At 38.6% G+C, this 25,556-nt stretch overlaps 1 protein-coding gene and 1 long non-coding RNA gene across 2 annotated transcripts; both read right to left on the reverse strand.

Annotated features, from left to right (window-relative positions):
* Positions 1 to 3,311: 3,311 nt before the first annotated feature.
* LOC308298543 (uncharacterized protein) lies at positions 3,312 to 13,940 on the reverse strand. Its single transcript, XM_080742172.1, has 29 exons — positions 13,829 to 13,940; positions 13,661 to 13,731; positions 13,447 to 13,569; positions 13,238 to 13,327; positions 12,323 to 12,454; positions 12,098 to 12,226; positions 11,936 to 11,970; positions 11,777 to 11,817; positions 11,063 to 11,206; positions 10,443 to 10,545; positions 10,175 to 10,293; positions 10,020 to 10,090; positions 9,802 to 9,930; positions 9,560 to 9,649; positions 8,837 to 8,968; positions 8,591 to 8,722; positions 8,248 to 8,282; positions 7,759 to 7,799; positions 6,313 to 7,620; positions 6,085 to 6,187; positions 5,818 to 5,939; positions 5,648 to 5,718; positions 5,416 to 5,538; positions 5,183 to 5,278; positions 4,749 to 4,880; positions 4,370 to 4,498; positions 4,197 to 4,231; positions 4,067 to 4,107; positions 3,312 to 3,966 (listed from the first exon to the last, which is right to left on the reverse strand). Exons 2-29 carry the CDS (start codon positions 13,682 to 13,684, stop codon positions 3,590 to 3,592), a joined length of 4,107 nt encoding a protein of 1,368 aa, XP_080598298.1. The 5' UTR covers positions 13,685 to 13,731; positions 13,829 to 13,940; the 3' UTR covers positions 3,312 to 3,589.
* Positions 13,941 to 14,558: 618 nt separating this feature from the next.
* LOC308298545 lies at positions 14,559 to 15,259 on the reverse strand. The gene is made up of 4 exons (XR_013962727.1): positions 15,215 to 15,259; positions 15,066 to 15,094; positions 14,812 to 14,852; positions 14,559 to 14,680 (listed from the first exon to the last, which is right to left on the reverse strand). It is a non-coding gene; the product is annotated as an uncharacterized lncRNA (long non-coding RNA).
* Positions 15,260 to 25,556: the final 10,297 nt, after the last annotated feature.

Below are 25,556 nucleotides of genomic sequence, written 5' to 3' on the forward strand. Positions count from 1 at the left end.
TGATCCAAATGGACCCTGGGTCCATTTGCACTCTTTCAGTTAAATGAACACTGAGGATGTAACAGTGCACTCATCTCTTCCACACAGGTATAGAGGTCTGTCTTGGGGCTACACCACTAGGGCAGGCAGAGTAATAGTCAGAAATACTTTTTTTCTTGCAATCAACAGTGCGTTTCAGACACACAAAACAGAACTCCACCTTACAGCGGGGGCAGAAAATGTTCTTACAACCTGTTTTGTCATGCTCCACTCTGAGGCCACATGTAGGACAGGCCCGCAAGGAGGGGCAACCTGTGATACCCTGGACTTTATCAAAGGTGATGTCAGCGCAGGTCCTCAGTATCTCCAGCTCCTGGTTGACACAGCCTTCGTTGTCACAGCGGTCCGATCTTGGCATTGGACCTTTCCATTCCCTCAAACACTGCCAGCAGAAATCGAAGCCTCTCTTTCTGTCAGCTGTACACATGGTACAGCGCACACTGAGATTAGAGAAGTCATTCCTAATGACAGTAGAGCTGCAGCCAGGGCACTGTAAACATGATGTTATGGAGAGACAAATGAGCACAGAGATTTAATTTGTATGGACAAGTTCAAGTGATTTCATTTTCAGGCACTCACTTGTTTGACATCACAGTATTCGCCAGCAGCAAGGCGGGCCAATTTCTCTTCAAATTCCACCTTTTCTTCAGGGGTAAGAAGGGCCATCTTACGAACCTCTGTGTACGGCCACTCAGCGTCACACTTTTTCTTATTGCCCTGCCTTTCTACTGGACAGGTGAATTTGCAGAGACCCTTTAATTATGAAAAGGAAAGGAAATTAAGGGGAATTTATACTGTACATTTTGAGGGAAAATTCTAAGGGCATGCAGGTGCTGAGCATCCAGTTGCAAAGACTCAGTAGACCTGAGTGGTGCTGTGATACACAACATTTCAATAAACCTCCGACTTGTCTTGTGCCCTTTTTTGGTGTTATAGGCCTATCCGACTATATGACTTGCACAGACTTTTCTCCTATGTGTGTGTGTGTGTGTGTGTGTGTGTGTGTGTGTGTGTGTGTGTGTGTGTGTGTGTGTGTGTGTGTGTGTGTGTGTGTGTCTTTTTAAAGATAATTGTCTGAAAATTGGCTTTTTCAGTAGCTGTTACATTATAGGCTTATAGTCTATAACATATTTATAACTGTTATAGTCTTATAACATATTTGGAAAACAAATGCATAATGCAGTGTGGGAAGATGTCACATGATAGACTACATACCTGTGACAACAAAAAGCGACACCAAGCTGTGAGAGACATCGGCGTGACAGCATGACCACAGGACATAGCTGCCCTTGCAGACTTGTATTCATTCCACTCGACTGAAACATGAAGGGAAACGTTCGCATTAGAAAAAATGGTTCAATCTTGGTCACAAAAGTCAGTCAGTATTTTGTGCCGACCCGAGTCAAATTTACACTTTACTAGACTTTAGGCCTAGATACATCGGAATTGTCCGCATTAAATTCGAGTAGGCAGTACTTACAATCTAATTCGTCTGGTCCATTTACAAATGTGAGAGAGGAGTCACTGCCGTCATACATCTTCTCCTGTACACTGGACATGTTGGATTATTCTCCTTCTGCTAAATCTGCGCTGGTTAAAGTCAGTCTGTCTGTAAATCATGACTTCATGCTACAGGGTTTCACTTTCATTCTCTGCCCTTCCCGTAAGTCATATGGTTTTCACTGAAGTGAAAGTTTGCAAAGAAACTCAAGTTGGCAACACTAGCCAATAATATTAATAATAATAATTATGTTATTATATCATTATATTATTATTATTAATTCTAATTATATATATATATATATATATATATATATATATATATATATATATATATATATATATATATAGACTATATGTGTGTGTGTGTGTGTGTGTGTATGTGTATGTGTATGTGTGTGTGTGTGTGTGTGTGTGTGTGTGTGTGTGTGTGTGTGTGTGTGTGTGTGTGTGTGTGTGTGTGTAATTACAATAACAATTATGATTATTATAATTATCCTGATCCAATGGATTCATTACTTTTGTTTAATAATCATCAATGCTTGCCTAAAAAGAAAGACGATTAGCCCATGACATTTACAGAGAATTAAGTTCAACGTATCTTTTTTCTGGACCTATATCATTCCTCTTGGAAGATTAGCTGGCACTAGCAGCTTATTTTGCACACGCAAAACATTGTACATGTTCCATTTTTCAATTTCTTAAAAGCATTGTGTGGTGTAAAACTCACATTTAGGCTACTAGTAATTTATTAAAAGTGTTATTGTTGAAAATTGTTAGGATATTGTTATCCAGTTGCTTAGGGGCTGAGCCCACCCTATAAGGTCTGATCCCAAAATTGCCTCTGATTGCAGCCATGAAAAATAAAATGGTATGGTACGCAGCAGCAGACAAACAACTCAATGCCTTTCACTGCGGAAGTCAAAGTTAACTCCCACTTTTCATGTGAAAACATTCAAATGTAGGCTATGTGTAGCAATAATAATAGCAACAATAATATTTTTAGAGAATATATAAGCTTTTGAACTTCCCAGATGAAGTTGAGCTGAAACAATACTCCTCCATGGTCTACCACTAGGTGGAGCCATGACATAGATGGCTAAAGTACATTTTATTCATACCATTAAGTAACATTTAATGGGCCAACATTGGAGAAAATAATATGTCACCTCCATGCCAGGCTTACTCTAATCCTAGTGTTTCATTATACAAGTGAAAAACAATGCAACGTGATTGATCAACAAAGAATAAATTTGGCTTTATTATCCATATCTTCAGGATCAGTGCAAGTGTGTACTTCTTTCCTTTAAGTTTTTACTTTTATCTCCACAGCATCTGAGATAAAGTAAATGGTGAAGAAATGTGCGAGTGAAGAGGCCAATAAATTGTATAGTATACAGTGTTAACATGTAACTGCCATAACGTACACAAAACGTGTTAATCAAAGAACCAATGCCAATAAAGCATCAGCGATCGTAAAAAAGTAACAGTAATAATAATAACATTCATACTGCAACTCTTAAGTTATTACATACTTTTTATTGTATTTTTACACAGTAAGAACAAAGCAATTACACAATATTTGAAGTGCCACAAAAACTCAGCTTAACTGAAAATAATAGACCAATGATGTGATAAAGTTTGGCTCATACTAAAAGCCTTTTTAGCAATACAAATGTATTTCTATTTTAAATAACCTCACGATACCGTAAAAGCTACAATAAACATAGTCTGAAATAAACTTACTGTATGTGCCCACTGTGGCACACTCATGTTTTCTTCTTGTAATCAAAGTATACATAGCTGTCATCTAAAATATAAAATCAAAACTCAGGCGGAAGTGACAATATGTAGTTAGGTCTACAAAGTATCAAATTATCGTGGTTTAACATTCCAGTATATGTAATTCAGTGGGGTTTCTAAAGCACTTGAATACAGAACTTCTTCCAGCAACACAAAACTTGTCTCATAGGATAATTTCCTGTTCTTTCTGCTGTACAGTATTGGTGTGTCTACACTCTCCTCTTATCAACACTTTATTTTAACATAATCAGTCCCTTTTTTCTTTTTTGATTTGCACTGAATTGCTTGCCATTCTTTCTTCTGATCCCTCTACTAAACTTTTACTTGTTCTTTTACAGGCATCTCTCTTTAACCCTGTGTTATAATGGTCATCATGTTGCAACTTCTGGTCATCTTCTCTGTTTTGATGTGCTCTCTGTCCTCTGTCTTTAGGACGTCCATGAGAACACCCTTCATGACTATCCTGGCCCTTATGGTGGTCATCGTATGTTGTCAATTTGCTAAGACTCTCCACTATACCATCAATACAGGACATAATATGTCCTTCTGCCATGCCTTTCTTGACACTATCTCCTGTGGAAACAGCCCCTGCTCTATAATCACCCTCCTCTGGGTGAGTATCTTCTAGAAATGTCAAGCAAACAGAGATAAACATTAGTTGCACGGCTTAAAACGGCTGATCTACTCATGATGATCAATTAACACTGCATTATCCTGAAATTACCTTTCTTTTTCCTGTAAAACAGGACATATGCGCTGCTGGACCTAGAGCAAGAATTGTGTATAAAATATTAGCAAAACACAATGTGAATCAAGCAAAAACAGAAGAATTGAAACATTAAATGGAAACATACTTTTCCATGGGTCCCTGGAATGGTTGGGGATACAGCTGTTAAGGTAAAAAAAAACAGTTCATTAATTAATAAACACACACGCACGCACGCACGCACGCACACACACACACACACACACACACACACACACACACACACACACACACACACATTATAGACACAATCTGTCTTACCTCTGTGACAGAGCTGTCATTGAAACAATACCATCTGTCATTGTCCTGGGACTTGATTCTAGCAGTGTAATGGCCACCCTGCATAGACCCACCATGATCCACGACCCCATATAGTTCATATGTCTGTTTCTGATCAGAAGGTAGAAGAAAACACCTCCTCCTCTTAATGACTGCCAAAAGCTTTATTAGAAAGTGCAACCTGCTCTAAGAGATACATTTATTTTAATATGTGTGTGTGTGTGTGTGTGTGTGTGTGTGTGTGTGTGTGTGTGTGTGTGTGTATATATATATAAAATATATATACACAAATATATACAAATGAGTTTCAGCAATATCTAACATATCTATATACTGTAATAGAGCAGGTTATATAACATACCTTTGACATCTTCAGCATGGTAGGCACATCTACTAAGCGATTGATTTTAATATAGTCCATGAGATGGACGTTAAACTCAAATCGCTTGAGCAGCAGTGTCAGAATCTCTGGATAATGATTTATCTCACTTTCCTGGACGAATGATATACAGTATATAATCATAATAAAACCATAATAATGATGACAGCAGTGATGATAATAGTAGTAGTAGTAGTAGTAGTAGTAGTAGTAGTAGTAGTAGTAGTAGTGGTAGTAGTAGTGGTGGTGGTGGTTCTACAAATAATATAACAATGTCTTTCTCTGTAAATCAAGAATACTATAACCTTGCAGGTCAACACAAATGTGATTTCTGTAAAATACCATGACAATATACAAAAGTGAAATAACAAAGTCTCTATGTGAAGTTAATAAAAACATGTTTTTTCATAACTTACAAGAGTCGCATCTTCTTTGGCATCACAGTTGTCACAATACATCTGGTTGTCTCCACTAAAATGTGTAGGTGTGAAAAACTGCTTGATACCATCCATCTGTAAAATAAATGAGGATCAGTGATCCCTAAAAGAAACACTGGTGCCATCATGGTTCATAACATGATACATAATGCCACAGCCACAATACATCATTTAAAAAAAAAAAATCTACAAAATCAAAGAATGTTGATTACCACACTATAGACTTTACTATCTGTATCCATGGAAAGATGCAGATTCCAGAATGGATTGACTACATCAGTATGGTGGAGATGTGTACGGCATGTGGTCCTGTGTCTTAACTGTCCACGAAACATCTGAAGACACAAAAGAACAGAAAAAGATAAATTATTATGACATATTTACATTCACTTTAAATGAGACATGGTGACTCAAGTGTAGAAGTACATTAGAAGCTTACAGTACCTGTGATGCCTCAGGACTGGTCATGTTCAGGATCTTCTCCAAATACTCAGCGGCATCACGCTGTACGTACACTGGAAGTATGGTGGAAAAACATAACATGTTCATTATTGCCTTTAGCTTATTAATGTGTATTAGAATACTATTTGCTTATATAATATTGTGTCTCACACCTTCTTTAATTTCCATTTTCTCTGTGATTTTATACGTGTAAGACTGATGTTTCTTTAAGTCTTCAAACAGTGCATTAAGTTGAGCATCAATATTCTCAGTCTTGGGATTTTCACGGCAGTGTCTAAGGGAAGAAACCATATACTGGGTATAAGCAATCTGCTGTCAAATTATTGTTCACCAAAACCAGAAGTGTCTAATTGGTAGACATGTTCAATTTATATTTATATTATAATGAACCAAAAATCTGCATATTGCCTGTGCCAAACCTTTCTACAGCCTTTCTGAAGTCTTTGTTCATGAACAAAACCTGGAGAACGCTGTTTAGGTAACATGTTGATCCTTGATTCAGTAAACCATTGTATTTGCAGGCTGCAACGGGAAATAATAATAATAATAATAATAATAGCACTTTTACCCAGATATTAGGCTTTCAACACTTATAGATGATATACAGTATATATAACATAATGCTGTGGCTGTGGGTTATATATTACCTGGGGAACTTAAGAAACTTGGAAGTGTGAAACTTGGAATTCTTGACATCCAGGAAACATTTTTCTTTCTATCGCCTACTGAATTATACATGGTGTCGTCACTTGCTGCCTTTTGGACAGCACCCTTCACTACTCCATGGGTCTGACTCTCATTTGATCTCTCCTGTTCTCCATCTCCCTTTACTCTTCCATGTTTCTGACCATCATATTGTCTCTGCTGTACTCCATCTCCCTTTACTTCTCCATGATACTGACTATCATGTGGTCTCTCCTGTCCCTTTACTCCACCATGTTTCTGACCGTCATATTGTCTCTGCTGTCCTCCATCTCCCTTTACTCCTCCATGGTACTGACTGTCATATTGTCTCTCTTGTCCTGCATCTCCTTTTACTCCTCCATGGTATGGACTGTCATATGGTCTCCCCTGTTTCTTTACTCCTCCATGTTTCTGACTGTCATACTGTCTCCCCTGTCCCTTTACTCCACAATGGTACTGACTGTCATTAGTGTCATATGATCTCTCCTGTTCTCCATCTCCCTTTACTCCTCCATGTTTCTGACCATCATATTGTCTCTGCTGTACTCCATCTCCCTTTACTTCTCCATGATACTGACTATCATGTGGTCTCTCCTGTCCCTTTACTCCTCCATGTTTCTGACTGTCATACTGTCTCCCCTGTCCCTTTACTCCACGATGGTACTGACTGTCATTAGTGTCATATTGTCTCTCCTGTCCTCCATCTCCCTTTACTTCTCCATGATACTGACTATCATGTGGTCTCTCCTGTCCCTTTACTCCACCATGTTTCTGATTGTCATGTGGTCTCTCCTGTCCACCATCTCCCTTTACTCCACCATGGTACTGACTGTCATATGGTATCTCCTGTCCCCTTACTCCACCATGGTACGGACTGTCATATGGTCTCCCCTGTTCCTTTACTCCTCCATGTTTCTGACTGTCATGTGGTCTCTCCTGTCCACCATCTCCCAGTTCTTTATGCTCTTTCTGCCAGGCTCCTTTTCCTGCCATTCCTGCCTGTCCACCACCATAGCTCTCTTCTTCCTGTCCCCCCTCTCTCTTTGTCCACCATTCTGTGTGAACATGATCATCCCCTCCTTCTTTGCTATGCTTGTCTCTGTTAACATCCATGTTTATGCTCCTAAGCTTGTCTTGGAATGTGTCTGTTCTCACAACTTTACTATCCTCATGTCTTGCAACAGATTTCTGGTCAGCATGTTGCAACGTCTGACAGTCTTCTGCAGCTTTTTCATGCACTCTCTGACCACTGTCTTGATCAGGAATATGTTCTGAAAATGTAAAATGAAAAAACCTATATGTAAAAACAACATACCAATATAGGATTTTAACGGATCAGTGCAGTGGTTATAATTCTGCTGGACAGCTACTAATACAATATATAAAAAAATGCATTTTCTTTAACTTACTTTTCTCTTTCTTGTACATGAGAAGATATGCTGTCCTGGACCTAGTGGAAGAAACATACAGTATATCATTTTGAAAAACACATTGTGGGGGCATGGGTGGCGCAGTGGTAAAGTACCTGCCCAACACCGCTGTATAGGGGTCCGAATTCACCGCAGTGCATCCAGCTTTAGCGTCTAAACAAACACAATTGGCCCGTGTTGTTCGGGGAATGGAAGTCGGGCAGGGAGGGTGATATTTGACACTGCACATATTGCTACGGGCTGGGGTGGCACCTGTCAGCAGCGAGTGTTGGGGGCGGGAAGAGTAGGAAGGAAGCTCTGTGTCCTCCCAGTGGGGTCCTCCTCACTGGCAGGAGGACATTCCCTGAAAACGTTCATTCTCACTACTATAAGTAGGCTAATTAATAAACCTCGCCATTATCCGTCTTTCCTTCAGTATCACAAACAAGGGTGTACACTTGGTTTTTAATAAACAAATGTAAGATTTACCTTTCTGTGAGTGTCTGGAAGGGTTGTGGATTCATCTGTCAAAGATAAGATAACATTATTGGCACAATGGCATTGAAATGGCATTAGTATGTACAGTAGCATACTGTAGGATAGTTATCCCTGTCAGACCAGAACTGCCAAAAGCAAAGGAAGACCGTTTTGCACAAAATGCCATAAATCATTGCAGGCACACTCCCAGTAGGCCAAGAAATAATCATCAACCCAACTGTTTCAAATCGGCCACATGGTGGAGCTATAACAGGTTGTAACACCTGGTAGGCAACCTGCTCAGAGGTGTGCACCTTCCCATTTTGTTACTGACTGTGGAGGTGATTTATCTTACCAGTGTGACACATGTATCCGCAAACTTGTACCATCTGCCATCGTCTTGAGACTTGATTGTAGCAGTCCAGGATCCACAACGTGGTATACCACCATGATGGTCTACAACTGCATGTAGTTCATACGTCTGATTCTGATCAGAAATATATAAAACACAGAAAAACTATTTAAATCAAATTAAAACAATGAAATAGCCCTTGTAATGCCTGAATGTAATAATGATAGTTATGAGGTAGTTGACACATACCTCTGCCATTTGAAGGTTGAGAGGCACATCCACCAAGCGGTTTAATTGGTTGTATCGATAGAGATGTTTGTCATACTCAAATCGATTGAGCAGTAGTGTCAGAACCTCTGGATGATCCTTTATCCCAGTTTGCTAACATACAGAAATATACAGTCAGAATATGGTTAGAAAGTATTATTATAATCATGAATGTAATGATTATTAGTAGTATTAGTATTAGTAGTACAAGTAGTCATAGTAGGAGAATCAATAATTATATGCCTAGTGTTTTGGAACTTTCAAAGGAGAGGTGCAAAGTGCTTGACAGAAACAAATGCAAAAGGTACAATAAGATCATTAATAAAAAAATCGAATCATGTGGATCTCAGATGTCACGTGACCAACCTGTGCCAGTTATCTGACATACTGTATTTATGACTCCACATATTTTAGATTTCAGCCTGATCAGAGCCCATTTGATGAATTAAAATATTAAAGATTAAAAAAAGTATAAAACAAATTAGTCAAGGAAGGTACTTATGTAACCTATTACATCGTGCACACACACATACACGCAGTAAATGGTAAGCCTCTTGCAGAACCGTGCAGTAAAAGTCTTTTAATTGAAAGTAAACTAAATAGGTAATATGTTTAAAGTAACTTCCCAAAGACTGATTATGGCCATATAAAATCAGATTATCATCTGATAACATATTAGAAATGCATTTCTAAATGATAACTTACATTGGTTTTGTCTCCTTTGCCACCATAGTGACAGTCCTTATTGATATGTCCACTGGTTTTGGTTCTTCCGAGTGACTCAATACCATCCACCTGAAATGTGTATCCATCCGTATCATGGATTACTGTAATCAACTATGTTAATAAGGTGTATCCACAGTCACACAGTATATATTATACACTTATACCAAGACACAACACTTTCTAGATGAATGTGCTACAGTATATCAGAGAAGTGTCATTACCACACTATAGACTTCACTATTTATATCCATGACAAGAGACAGATGCCAGAATGGACTGACTTCCACTCTCTGGTGGAGACATGTAGGCCCGCAGCATGTGGTCCTGTGTCCTAACTGTCCACGAAACATCTGAAGACACAAGTGTACATGAATATGTATACAATACAATACATGGAGGAGACAGTATGTCTGTAATTAACATTAGAAGGCTGCAGTACCTGTGATGCCTCAGGACTGGTCATGTTCAGGATCTTCTCCAAATACTCAGCGGCGTCAAGCCCTCCAAATGCTGTAAGTAGGGTGGTATTATATTATATTCCACAGTATTAACATGTTCAGAGGAAATGTACTAATATAATATCATGTCACTCACCTTTAACACCCAATTTCCATTTCACATCATATGAAGAAGCATTATGTTCCTTTAAGGCATGGAACACTTTATTAAGCTGAGCATCAACATTCTTAGTGTTGGGATTTTCATTGCAGTACCTATGGGACAAAATGATACACTGGGCATGAGCAATCTGGTATATTTGTGTATTTACTTTTTATTCATATTTTATTTTTATAACAACTACAAGGAAGTAGTTGTTAGTAGAATAATAGATAAGTGTGATTACTCCAATAGCATAACATACCTTCTCACATGTTCTCTGAAGTCTTTATTCATGAACAGAATTTGGAGCACACTGTTTAGGGAACAATTTCCTCCTTGATAATTCAAACCATAATACTTGGGAACTGTAAGAAAGAGATATTAAATTAGGTACCAATGCTGTGTAGACAATTAGACTTATAGCAACAACAACAACATTGATACAAAATTGGAACCGTAAAAATAAAATGAAGAGAAATCACACAATTTAAAATAGCAAGTTAACATAGTTGTAGGAGATAAAAAAGAACTAAAGAAAAATATGTAAAACTAGAGATATTCAAAATGTAATGCAGCATAGATAAATGAGATTTATGGAAAGGTATTTCTGAACAGGTGTGTTTTTTTCACCCTTGCTAGGCATGACCTTTGCTAGGCATGACCTTTAGGAGAGCCCCACCTGAGGACCTCAGGCAGCAGAGAGGCTCATGGGGAGACATAAGCTCAACAATATATTGGGGTGCAAGAAACTATTAGGGTGATGTGATGTGATGCCAGGATGGGAGTGGTACGAGTATGTTTCTTAGAATTGGTCAGAACCCTGTCAGCAGTATTTTGCACAAGAAATATATTTAAGGCTATAGCTATTTTTAGAGATAATACCTGTCTCTGAAGAATTCGCTTCCAGAGGAGAGTTGTTCTTTGCTGTTGTTTGTTTGGAGTCATCTTTCTTTTTGTCATCTCCATCTTTCTTCCACCCTTCTGTGGTTTGGAGATGCTTATCCATTCCTCTGTTTCCCTTAACATCTAGACATGAGGACTCTACATAGTTCTCATGTCTTGTACGGGTCTGAAGTATTTTCTGTGAATATTTCTGATCAGTATATTTTAAGTTCTGCCTATGATTTCCTGCTGTTTCATGCTCTCTCTGTCCATGGTCCTGAACAAGTTCTCTTTTAGAAACCCTGTCCTGACTGTCCTGACTCTTACAAAGGCCACTTTGTCCAGACAAATGGTTTCCTATTCTTTGTGGGACTCTGTCCTCTTGATATGGAACACTGGACACTGCTCTGTCTACAGTGTATTTGTTCTTTGCACCACTATGTCTTTCTGTGGAATCAAGTCCATCATTATCATTACCCTCCTCTGGTGCATTTCTATTCCTTTCTCTACAAATGCAACTACGGTCTTCAGACGAGGACTTTAGGTTGGCTTCATGAACAGAAGTATCTGATCCATATGCTAAAAATAGAAGTAAAACAGACACAAAGATTTTGGAAAAGCACCAAGAAATTCTCTAGTACAATGAAAAAAAAGCAGCTGTCTCACCCTTGTAGCATAAAACAAAGATATCACCAAATCTATACCAGGACTTACTTTTCTCCTTCCGATAGATAAGGAGATGAGGGCTGCTCGATCTGTTGGAGAAAAAAAAAACAAGTCTTAAATGTATTTTCTAATTTAATTGTAATGCATTGCATTAGATCAAAGGTTTGAAAATAAAGGATCAAATGATCACTATCAGATTAAGTTTACTTTTCTGTGAATGCCTGAAATGGCTGCGAGTCCACCTGTCAAAGAAAATAAAATCTGTGTAGGAAATTACTGACAATATATGACACAATGGCACAGAAACACCAGTATTTTTATTGTGTTGTTGGCACTATATTTAATTAATGTGAAGGTGCTTTCTCTTACCAGTGTTACTCTGTTGTCCTGAAACTTATACCATCTGCCATCGTCCTGGCACTTAATTTTAGCAGTGTAACCTCCACTTTGCACACCCCCATAATGCTCCACGACAGCATGTAGTTCATATGTCTGATTCTGATCAAATACACAGAACATCACACTACAGTAAAATGTGTAAAGAACACAGCAAGAGAGTTTAACAATAACAGTTATGAGGTAGTTGACTCATACCTCTGCTATTTGAAGGGTGAGAGGTGCATCCACGCGGTGGTTTATTTGGTCAAATCGATAGAGAAAATCTTCATACTCAGATCGTTTGAGCAGCAGTGTCAGAATCTCTGGATGATCGATTATCTCGGTTTGCTGGTTGACATATACAGTATACAGGAATAATAGTCAGAATATAGTTATAAGCTATGATTATCATAATGGAGTTGAATATAATTAGGATTAGTAGTAGTAGTAGTAATAGAAGTAGATGGAGCTAAGTGAATGGGAACTAAAACTATTGGCCCTATGGTTTATAAGTTTAATACAATGTTCATGTTTTTAAGTAAGTACTACTGAAGGACTGTGTGCATTCTTAAAAGGATAGGTAGGAGTCTTTGCCTTATCATTTATGTGGAACAGAATGAATACCTTCAATAATTATCATTAGACTGCATTATGAGAAATGTTATGACCACCATACACTAGGGCTGTCACAATTATTACATAATCGTCTAATCGTGATTATTTGACATTATCGCAATTATTTTGTCATAATCGTCATAATCGTGAATGTTGAAAAATGTCAGAAATGGTGGAAATAGCAGATCTACAAGTTCACAACGCGTCGCATTGCGACGCGTTGTGAGCTTGTAGATCAAATATGTCAGTAATTTCTTTGTGTATTAAGGTTTTGTGTCATATCTGCCATGTGCAACTTCAAAGCCTAAAAGCCAAACAAAAATGTAATTGTCAATGACAAAAACACAATTAAATCGTTAATCGCCAATTATTTCAGTGACAATTAATCGTCATGTAAAATGTCATATCGTGACAGCCCTACCATACACATTTTATGACATAGTCTCTATGTAAATGTATTGACATTTTTTGTTTGTTTGCTTGTTTGTTTGTCTGTTAATTCTTTTCAGAACTTACAGTAGTTGCATCTCTTGTGACACCACATTGACGACAGTACATATGTCCACCGAGTTTGGAATGCTTGAAAAATGACTCAATTCCATTCAACTGAAAAGTATATAATTATCAGTGATTCATGACATAAAATCTGTTAATATTATTGTTTATAAATATATAAGTAGACATGTCACAAAAAGAATTGTGTTGAATAAGATAGTTGTCATTACCACACTATAGACTTCAGTATCTGTACCCATGACAAGAGGAAGATTCCAGAATGGATTGACTTCATCAACATGGTGGTAACATCTACAGCATGTGGTCCTGTGTCTTAGCTGTCCACGAAACATCTGAAGAGTACATGTAATTGTATACATGATATTTTAAGTAGACTTTTCATGAGGAGACAGTGTGTCTGTGATTAACATTAGAATAGTATACCTGTGATGCTTCAGGACTGATCATGTTCAGGATCCTTTCCAAATACTTAGCAGCATCACGCTCTATATATGCTGGAAGTAGGATGGTAAAACAATATGCATTTATTTCAATCTAGTTGATTAACATGTGTTCAGAGGTAATTTACTAGTAAAATCTCATGTCTCTTACCTCCACCACCCAAATTCGATTTCACAATATATGAATCAGCTGTATCTTTCTTTAAGTCATCAAACAGCTTATTAAGTTGAGCATCAGTATTCTTAGTCTTGGGATTTACATTGCAGACCCTATAAAAGGAAAATATATACTCGTAAGCAGTCTGGTATATTTGTACATGTAAATAACATCTACAATGAACTTATAGAGATAATCATTGAACCAATAATAGTACAGTATAACAGACCTTCCTACAGCCTCTCTGAAGTCTTTATTCATGAAGAGAATCTGGAGCACGGCGTTTAAGGAACAAGTTGCTGCTCGTCTTTCCAAACCATAATACTTGGTGACTGTAAGAGAGACATTTGAAATGATGCACCAACACACATGTTACAATTTGACTTCTGATAGATAATAGCCTATTTAAGCTTTGTAAGGCTACGGCAGATGACAACGGCAACCGAAAATGATCAGCGCTCGATAGATCAACCTGCCGCCGTAGCAGCCGTCTGTACTACGCCAGAAGTTCCCTTTCCACTTTGCGCCTAAAACGTCTGGTCCATAGACGGATTAGACGCGTCGCCATGGGAACCAAAGCGTTCAGTAAAAGTGGTGGGACCCCGTCGGCACCGATGACTGTTTGCTTAACGATAGAAACCGTTTCCTTAAATTCCCTAATGTCATGGTTTACAGCTACAGTACAGTAACCTGGAGAGTCACCAGAGTTGGCAGTTGCACCTGTCTGTGAAGAATTTGTTTCCGGAGTATAGTTGATCTTTGCTGTTGTTTGCTTGGAAGCCTCTTTCTTTTCGTCAGAAGAAGGCTTTAGGTTGACTTCATGAAATGAAGTATCTGGTTCATGTGCTAGAAAATAGAAGCAAATACAGACATAGAATTGAGGCAAAGCACTAAGAGATATTCTATCATGAAACAAAGCAGCCGTCTCATCCTAAACTAAGATATCACCAAGCATATGCAGCATTATTAGGACTTACTTTTCTCTTTCTGGTAGACAAGGAGATGAGGACTGTGAGGACTGAAGAAACATGCATCAAATGGTAGATGAGTATACCATGTGTATATATATTATATAAATATACTGTACATATAAATATAACACACACACACACACACACACACACACACACACACACACACACACACACACACACACACACACACACACAGTACAAGCTAATATGAGCATCAAGCCTCAAGTGAGAATCTTAAGTGAGGAGATGAAGTTTACTTTTCCATGACTGCTGGGAATGGATCCACCTGTCAAAGGAAGCAAAAACATCAAGTCTTTGTAGGAAAACACTGACAATGAATAACATAATGGCAAAGAAACATCAGTTGGTACTAGTCTTCAACCAATATGAAGGTGATTTCTCTTACCACGGTATCAACACGTGTGTCCTTAAACTTATACCATCTGCCATCATCCTGGGTCTTGATTGTAGTGTAACCTCCATTTGTCGGACCTGCATGATGCTCTACCACTGCATGCAGTTCATATGTCTGATCCTGATCAGAGATATAAAATCTTTTAATACATGATCACAGAAAATCACACTAAAGGAAAGGTTTTAAAGTAGCGGACATCAACTCATTTTAAGAACTAGAAGCAGTGCTCTTCCGAGCACAGGTCTCCACCAGGTAGCCATTTTGTTCTAAAAATGTGTTTTGCTAAAGTTGACCTACTGGTGGCGCTATAACAGGCCAATGGGAAAAGGATGGCATTTGTTCTTTGACCTAGTGGGAATGTGTGGGCAAAGTTTCACACAAATTCCACACTGCGTTCATGATTTGAGGGATTGTGTTCAAAAGCGACCAATCCTTCAAACTTTGGAATGCAATCTTAGCCAATCAGGATGGAATATGAAAAAGCAAACATATCCGACTTGATCACATGACTATAGAGATCATGTGTAGCAAGTTGTGTGAAATTTGGTCATATAAAAAAATGGTTTTATGTAAGTCGGCCTCCTGGGGGCACTATATAATGCAAATTTGAGAAATACAGGGCAAAGGTTTATCTTTAGCCTGTAGGGAGTGTGCATACAATGTTTTACAGTGATCGGTGGAGTTATAGAAAAAAACACAAATCTGATTTTACCATTTTTAAGTGACATGTCTTCTTCGGCCTAGTGGGAATGTGCGTACAAAATCTGACGGAAATGTCATGATTTGTGACATTTTGTTCAAAATGGAGCAGTTCTGCAAACTTTAGAAGGCTATCTTAGCCAATCAAGATGGAATATGAAAAATCGGAAATATCCATTTTGTTTAATGACTATCAGAGATACTGTGTACCGATTTGTGTGATATTTGGACAATATCTGTAGCGGTACTACTAAATTCGCCTCCTAGTGGCGCTATAACAGGCCGATGTGATTTTTTTGGGGCAGAGGTTTGGCTCTGGCACCCAGGGAGTGTGTGTGCCCAGTTTCGCTGCCATCATGGCAACGGCACCGGAGATTAGCTGTACACAGACAGAAGGAGAGGACGGACACACACACGGACGGACGGACAGACAGACAGGGTGCAAAACATAGTCTCCCAATGGCTTTCGGCTGGTGGAGACAATAACAGTTATGAGGAAGTTGACACATACCTCTATTTGAAGGGTGCGAGGCACATAGACACAGATTTGATCGGATTGCTTGCGATTGTCATACTCAAATCGGTCGAGCAGCAGTGTCAGACGCTCTGGATGATCGATTATCCCAGTTTGCTGGTTGATGCATACAGTATAGGAATATAGTTAGTACTAGTAGTAGTAGTACTAGTAATAGTAAAGGTAGAAACAGTATGAGTATTACTATAGTGGCAGTACCGATGTTTCTGGTTGACATTGGCACATTTCACTCAGGTTTTTTCATCTCACTCATGACACTTTGTCTGCTGACCTCACTCAGCAACGAAATAAAAATAAAATAAACAAAAATAAAAATAAAACAATTCACAGGAGGCAAGCAGTGATCACCACATGATGTGCACTGCAATGTAGTTTCAAATTCACTACATTGCAGGCATTTTTTGAGAGAAGAGGAAGAAGAAGACACGTGTGACATGTATAATCTGGGCAGATTGCCCCAGGAAATGTGCCAATCTCAACCCAAACAACGGTATATGCATAGTGTTATATTTAGTTTTAATTTATTGTCATTATACTGCAACAATATATGTAAGATGTTGTGACCACATACAATTAGTATGACAAAGACTCTATGTAAGTATATTAGAGACTTAATTGTTTATAATGAAGTGTGGGTCATGACCGAAAGTCTAAGGTCGCGGGTGCAAGCGGCCGAAATGGGTTTCCTCAGACGGGTGGCTGGTATCTCCCTTAGAGATAGGGTGAGAAGTTCAGTCACCCGAGAGAGACTCTGGGCTCGATTAAGAAGACGGTAATCAACGCCCGTGCTAAGGAGATGCCGACTGCCGACGATCGCGTTTGACGCATGAATATGCATGGGTGTGTTTTACCTGAAAAGCGGATAGCTTGACCCCGGTAGGTACATTCACCTATCAGAAGCTCGTCCGTCATTCTGTTTAACTGGCATAAAACCAGAGGATGGAGGGGCTAATGCTTATTCACATATCACAGTGATATAATGCTTGATATCTCGCACTCAATAAGGTCTGTTTTATTAGAACCGTATAGAGAAGAAAAGGCGAGAGAGAGAGAGAGAGAGAGAGAGAGAGAGAGAGAGAGAGAGAGAGAGAGAGAGAGAAGGCTATATTAATATAATACTTTTTTTGTCACGTCCACATCTATTTGTCTCTCTCATCTCATGCCAGCGTGTCAGTGTGACATAGGCTGGCCTTGTTGAGTGAACAATGGACGTATATTGGCCTATTAATTAATAGCAGCGCCTAGGTGATGGCAGCCAGACATGCCCTCTGCCCGCTGCATGTCCTTGCACTGTAGCACATACTGTACATGTGTGTGTCCGAAAAAAACATATTTAGACCTAAAAGCTGTCAACATGCCATGTATAGCCTATAGTGCTTCAAGAGCTTTTTTTTCCCCTTCTTTGGCTAAATTGGCATGACGCATCGCGATCAGCGATCACGCATCTATATGAAGCAAAGCAAAACAGCAGATTGATTCCTCATAGATCGGGCAATTATGAAGCGATTTTAAAAATTGAAAGAGATCCATCCATGGTCCTGTGAATGTGCTTTCCATGCTGACACCAGCCATCTATTCATGCACAAATTACAGCAGGCAAAAATCCGCTCTTGCCAACCTATAATAATTAAAGAAATCCCCTTAGTCCCATATTAGCGCGATATCTTTCATGGGGGAGCCATATGACTGGTACAGAAGAAGGAATGGATTTTTTGTTTTGTTTTAATCAGACCAGAATGAAGAAATGTGGCTGAATTATAGGGTATATAGACCTGCTGCTGTTTCTTGTGAAGCAAGGCTGCTGCCGCCCAGTCTCATGTGGGCATAAACATGTCATTTAGCGCATAAAAGGTGAAGAAAGCACGTCTAAGGATATGCATTATTTGTTTCAGTTACTCGACCTTCATAATTGCACTGGGCGCACAGCGCAGGTTGATTTACATACGTTACCTCCCCATACCTTAAATATGCGTGCGGGCGCCGGACAGCGCGTTGATATGACTTAGCTCCCACTTCTTAATTGCAAAACAACGCATATGAGCGTGTTGCTCGCCACAATCATATGCGACCGGACTTAAATACTACACAAGCGCATAGCATACCACGTTCTTAATAGGGCCCTTGGAGTAGAACCGCTGCTCCTACACTTGGAAAGGAGTCAGCTTAGGTGTTTCGGGCATCTAGTATGGATGCCCCCCGACCGCCTTCCTAGGAAGGTCCTTGATGCACGTCCCACTGGGAGGAGACCCCATAGCAGACCAAAGACTAGATGGAAGGACTATATCTCCAAACTGGCTTGGGAACGCCTCGGTATACTCCCTGAGGGAGTGGAGGAAGTTGCTCGGGATAAGGAAATCTGGAAGTCTCAGTTGGAACTGTTACCCCCGCGACCCTATTAATAAAAAAATGGATAAGCGGTTGAAGATGGATGGATGAACTTACAGTAGTTGCGTCTACTTTGACACCACAGTGATCACAGTACATCTGGCCATTGAGTTCGGTACATCTGAATAATGACTCGATACCATCCATCTGAAAGGTATCATTACGTGAGTAATGACATGAACTCCATTAATATAATTAAATCATATACAGTAATTATGTAGACAATGTCACAAACCTTAATTTGTAATTGTGCTAAATCAGATAATTGTCCTTACCACATTATAGACATCGGTATCTGTATCCATCACATTAAGAGGCAGATTCCAGAATGCATTGACTTCATCAGTATGGTGGTGACATGTGCCACACGTGGTCCTCTGTCTTAACTGAACACAAAACATCTGAAGACAAAAGTGTATGTACATATTTTAAACAGATTGTCCATGATGAGGAGACAGTGTGTGATTAACATTATGAGTCTACAGCGGGCCTACCTGTGATGCCTCAGGACTGGTCAAGTTCAGGATCTTATCCAAACACCAAGCAGCATGCTGTCTACACACTGGAAGTGGAGTGGTAAAACACGTTAGATTTATTTCACAACAGTTGATTAACATGTTCAGAGGTAAATTACAAACATAATATCATGTCTCTTACCTTCAGCAGGCAATTTCCTAATCACATCATATGAATCACCTGGATCTTTCTTTAAGTCATCAAACACTTTATTAAGCTGAGCATCAATATGCTCACTGTTGGGATTTTCACTGCAGTGCCTGCACACAGTAGGAATAGAAGAGAAAATGTATACTGGGAAGGTGTAACTTTGTAAGACAAGTTTTATTATGTTTGTGCATTTAGCCTACTTCCTACTGACAAATGTAATAAATCATTAAAATATTGAGTATGATGAATCCAAACGTGTAACAAACCTTTGCACAGCCTCTCTGAAGTCTTTGTTGAAGAACAGAACCTGGAGCACACTGTTCAAAGAATTGTATTCTTGATTCTTAAAGCCATTGTACCTGCAGGCTGTGAAGGGGACACAGCTTATATAGAGCGCTACATTAGCCTTGAATCAAGAAAGGTTTGGCTACATTATGTAACAGCACAGAATAAGAATTTTAATATAAAGATGTATTAGGCTTATATGTCAGGTTAATTGCTTCGATCGCTTCGTAGCTTACCTGGAGAGTTGTCAGAGTCTAGACCAGATCCATCTTTACTTCGTTGTTGATACATGTTGTATGCCTACCTTTAACTTAATTAATTCAAATGTCTCACTTGCGCCATTATATAAGTACAAACGAAACGACACATAAAGAGTTAAGCGGAGTCCAAAAACTGCATCGTAGTTGCGAAATAAGAATATGTTAAAGACAGATATGCCCCTGCGTCAGGCGAGGTCATCAGCGACGGATGAGCAAGTGGCAAGTGCCAAGTGGAGATGAAACAAACAATTGTGTCTCGGTCTTTACACGGACCTTGTTATCACGTCATGAAAGCACGTGGCAAGTCCAGTTTCATTTTCAGTAAAACCGAAACCTAATCAGTGATGGAAAAACTAAAAGTACTCAAATGTTTTACTTAAGTAAAAGTAGTCTATCAATAGGGAATAGGCTACTGCAATTATAGGCCTATGTAGAAATACTATTCTGTAGCCTATTGTACATTTACTTGACTATAAGTACAAAAGTATTGGTATCATGGATGTAGTGGAGCAGAAGTACAAGTATAGGAACTGGGAATACTCAAGTAAAGCACATTTAGCACAAATACCTCAAAATTGTACTTAAGTAAATGTACTTAGTTATACTTTCAGTGAAGAGTAACGTTCTGGGAGGGAGGGGTTTAGCAATATGCTGTGTACGTCACACATAGAATTCAAAACAACCAGTCTTAAACTTAAGGATTTGTTTTCATCAAAGACACTCTAGGCTTGGTAGAGGAGGATTGTATTCATATTATCATTGGAGCCTACATCTTATTACTGGCAACTGTGGCAAGTGCATGGCAACATTTCATTTTTGAGTAAGTGTTTCCATTCTCTTAAAATGTTGTTGTCAAGTAGGCTACAATAAAGTGTCCTTTAGTCAAGTATGCTAAGGCTAGGCTATAGCTATTTATGCTTGAAGTTTTTTGGGTCATATTCATATCTTATCTTTCGCTCTCATAAAGTACGTTCATCATGGCCTTTGGCTGGGTACACAGTCTAGAGGTAGCCATACATCATATTCCAGGAGAGGTCGCTTATGTCCGAATACTAGCGAACTCTCCTGGAAATTATGATTTATGGCTAGAGGATGTCTGGGGCATAGATAGGCCTATAGGGACATGGATGGGAGGTGTGGGTTACTGATGAGCTAAGATGAATGGTTGATCAGATAACCTATTTTTTACAAAGTCACCTTCAGACAGCTGCTACCCGTGACTTGTAAATAGACTAAGCCCCCATGCCCCCCCCCCCCTTTTCTTTTTTTTCTGCCTTTGTATTTGATGTTATGCTTTTGAAACTGATATTATCCTAGATAAAGTACTATGTTCTATCCGTCTGTCTTTCAATGTTATATGAGATACTTAAAGTGTGGTTCCTGTGGAAATAAGCCTCGGCTTTCTAGGATCTCCTTTTAGTTGACCTTGTACCAGTGATTTGTACTGTCATGAAACTGTACTTTTTTCTATTGCAAACTTCTAATAAATTCTTCAATCAATCAATCAAAAAGCCCTCATGGCCATTATGCTGATGTATAATCAAATATAATTATTACCAAAATATTATGCTGCTCAAGACCCAAAGCTATCAGTGCTGCCTGGAAGCCTTTCTGCTATTTCTTTTAGCTACTCTACATTTGCTCTTCTGTTTTGCACTCAATGGCCATTGTCTCTTCTCTGAATCCAATCAGATTTATTTAACCATTGTATTGTTTGTAACAGTGTTTGCTAGCTGGCTGCACAGTTATTAAAGTTATTAAAACAAATGTGAAAAAGGCAGTAAATGACATTACAGACTGGAACAGCTTACAGAAGAATAAAATGCTTGCATTCCACCATAAACCATAAACCAAGGATTCCGATAAATGATTAAAGCCCATAAAGATTATGGCATGCTGCTTTCCCCTAAGTCATGTGACTTCTTGTAAATGGCAGGAGAGAGAGTGAAAGTGACATTTTGAAACATGATAAACAAATCCAGTTGCAGTGACACAGCACATTATCTTCCACCCAACAGGGACCAGGTCCTGGGGTCTGGATCTGATTGGATGAACTGTCCAGCAGGAAGCGCCGTGCAGGTAGTGGTGCTGTGTGAACTGATTAGTGAAATCAGACGATTCATTGGTTCATTGTACACATTTTGAAACTTTGCAAGTAAAAGATGAACACAGAGTGCAGGTGTGTGATGTCTATTTCACGCAATCCTCCTATAAATTATGATAAATAATAATAATAATTATAGATATTACATTGTCATAAGCAAAAATAGAACACAGTAAATCCAGCGATTACATGTAAATAACATATGTACAACTTTCTGTGCATTGAGTATGGCTATGTTCCCATTGTTCTGAAATGCCTTAAGGACACTTGATCACACACACCCTGAAATACCCATCTCCTTTGTGTAACTTTTAACTTCTTTTCATAGGGTCGGTCGGCACAGTCATGACCAAGATTTAATCTTTTGGTATATGAGAGATATCATTCTAAATTTCCTTTCATACGTGTGTCAGTTAATGAATACACATATTCTTGACCAATTCTTTCCCCACAATATCCCTTTAATGTGAGCTTTAAGGTTTGAATTAGTATTGTTCTTGTTCTTGCAATACTGTACTGTATGTTCATGATATCAGAAAGTCCCACAATAACAGACAAATATGTTCTCTTGATTTCAGATCTTTTCTTGTTTTATGGCATCATTAGAGGTCAGGGGCAATAATACTCAAGTGAAACTGATCATCCATGACGAAATGAAAGTAAATGTTGCAACCATGGTAAACTAGGCTAGGCCTGACTGAGTCTATGGCAACAGTGTGAAAGTATTTTCAAGATGGGTGGACAACGGTAAGGTTCACATTTCTTTTTGCCTTTAGGGTTGTGCTAAATCAATTAAAATTTTACCTCATCTTACAACAAAATATTTCTCAATGAAAATGTGTCATACAGACCTGGAAAGAATTTGATAGGCTATGATATGATCTATGCTACTGTGGTCTTTCTTTCTTCCCCTACACACAGCAAGAGGCCACGTAATCAGAGAGGCAGCAGGCACAAGAAGGTATGTGATAACAGCCGCAAGAACACACGCTCACAACCTACAATCGATGAACCAAACTCAACCAAAGAGCCAACTTCTGAGTCTGACATAGAAGGTATGAGCCAACAAACTGCACAACCTTGTCTTCATATCTATGCTACGGAGTGGGCCTGTAATGTAGCCTGTCTGCTATTCTTTTAGAATCTCCGTCAAAGGAACAGACCGCTGTTTTCCATGGCTTGCATAATCAGGGAGCCACATGTTACCTGAACTCTGTTCTACAAATCCTCTTCATGACGACTGAGTTCAAAGAAAGGTTTGATGTGGATTATCTGTGTAAGAACATTAATTCATGTTTGAACTACAGCCCTACTGATATATCAGTCTGGCCGGTATTCTATATAGCCTAAAATAAATTCTGCTTAAATGTTCTCAAAAATTAATTTGAATCAAATCACAGTTTTTCAAATTAATTATTAAAGGGATATTTCACTTTCAAAAAAAACTTTTGGTAATTTTATCATCTAATTAGGCTTTTATGAACACCCTGAACAGTTTTTAATTTGCTTGGTTCAATATTTAGATATTTGATGTAAATGTTATCAGGCCATCCTCCTGCAGGACCCCTCCCCATACACACCCATTGTAACTTCAAACTTCATTTTAACCCTGATGGATTAATTAAAAACACCCATTATTTTTTTCTGGTGACTCATACTACCCTCCTAATACGTGAGCAGGCCGTGTTTTTTCTATAACTTTTTTCATTTATTTTTAATAGTTTTGTATTGTATTACATTTTTTACATTTTCCCAAAGAATTATTACAAATACATGAAAATAGTTATTGAAAAAACACGGCCTGCTCACATATTTGGAGGGTATTATGTATGAGTCACCAGAAAAAATAATGGGTGTTTCTAATTAATCTATCATGGTTAAAATTGAGTTTGAAGTTACAATGTGTGTGTGTGGGGAGAGGCCCTGGGCCTGATAACATTTACATCAAATATCTAAATATTGAATCAAGCAAATTAAAAAAACTGTTCAGAATGTTCATAAAAGCCTGATTATGATAAAATGACCAAACGTTTTTTTGAAAGTGAAATATCCCTTAAGTGTTGCGTTTTGACAAAATATCAGACTTCAAATTCTGCCATCAGTCGGGCTCTAATTTGAACAAAATGCTTTGCAGCATGATCAATGTTTCTATGAGACGGTTCTTTTCCCACACAGGTTAGATGCAGAAAATCATTATGACCGTCACCTGCTAAATCTGTTTGAAAATCTGGAAAAAGGAAGCTGCAGAACGAATGCTATCACTTCAACGTTTGGGATTCAAAACGGTGTGTTTATCAATCAGTGATAACAGCAAAAGAGCAGCAGAGATCAATGGCTACCTAGAAACTTGCATTTCACTTTAAGTAGCCTAGTCTAGTTGAATAACCAAGCTTTCATTGAGTTGACTTCTTTTGTGTGTCATTATGCAGTTTCTGTGCAATGTGACGCTGCTGAATGCTTGGAGAAGATTTTAAGTTTGGTCAGCTCTGAGGCATCTGAGGTGAGAAACTGTAACCCACTGCCTGCCTGCCTACCTAGCTGCAAAGAAATATTATATTAAAAATATACATTTATAGCATGGATGGTTATATATATTGTTATTTTAATTAGGTCTTCCAAGGACAGTTGAAGCACAGAACCCAGTGTTCTGATGGACACATTGTGAATGAGCAAAAAGCCTCAATTTGGACCCTGCCACTACGAATAGAAGATCAACACTACAGCTTGGTAAGATAATGTTAAAGTTCAGTATTTGACCATCTGTTGTGTGGTGTGAGATATATGGATGTCATTTTGTCATTAATTACAATGATTGATGCATTTCCAGGAAGAGGGCGTTGCAATGTTTTTCGAACCTACATCACTCAGTGGAGACAATTTGGTGTATTGTGACCACTGTGATGGAAAGGCAAAGGCAATCATTGTAAGTTTTGGAAATTCGAATCTTTTTATGTTTTATGCTTATTTCCCCACCACCACCAGAATCAAATTGTTGTATGTACGGTATGTACTTTTATTGTTTATGCGTGGTGCGTGGGTGCGTGTGTGTCTCTGCATGTGTCTGTCTCTGCTATAATTGCCGGAGATGCTTTACTTATACCCATAGAGTACTGAGTGACATGCCTATTGTATCATGAAGACATAGCCTATGTAACCTTATAATATTTGTGTCCCTGTAAGTTTCTGCTTTATGTGGACATAAATAAATGGTTAAAATTGTGTATGTGTAAGTGTGTGTGTGTGTGTGCATGCGTGCAGTACTTACTTTTTATGATTCATATACTGATTCATTCCATTGTTGCTTAATGTTTACCTATAGGAGTGCGAAATGGAGAAGTGTCCCCAGATTCTGACTGTACTGCTCAATATATTTGTCTTTGATTACAACACCATGACAAA

The sequence above is a fragment of the Nannobrachium achirus genome (genome assembly GCF_963921795.1).
Source record: "Nannobrachium achirus genome assembly, chromosome: 14".
Lineage (NCBI taxonomy): Eukaryota > Metazoa > Chordata > Actinopteri > Myctophiformes > Myctophidae > Nannobrachium > Nannobrachium achirus.

Bases quoted from the DNA above. Each gene is read 5' to 3' on its own strand.
- LOC308298543 (XM_080742172.1), bottom strand. From the start codon at position 13,684: ATGATCAGTCCTGAAGCATCACAG. The intron at 13,570-13,660 runs GTATACTATTCT...TGTACTCTTCAG, and splicing joins TCAGTCCTGAAGCATCACAG to ATGTTTCGTGGACAGCTAAG. The intron at 7,800-8,247 runs GTAAATCTTACA...TTCTTCCACTAG, and splicing joins TTCCAGACACTCACAGAAAG to GTCCAGGACAGCATATCTTC.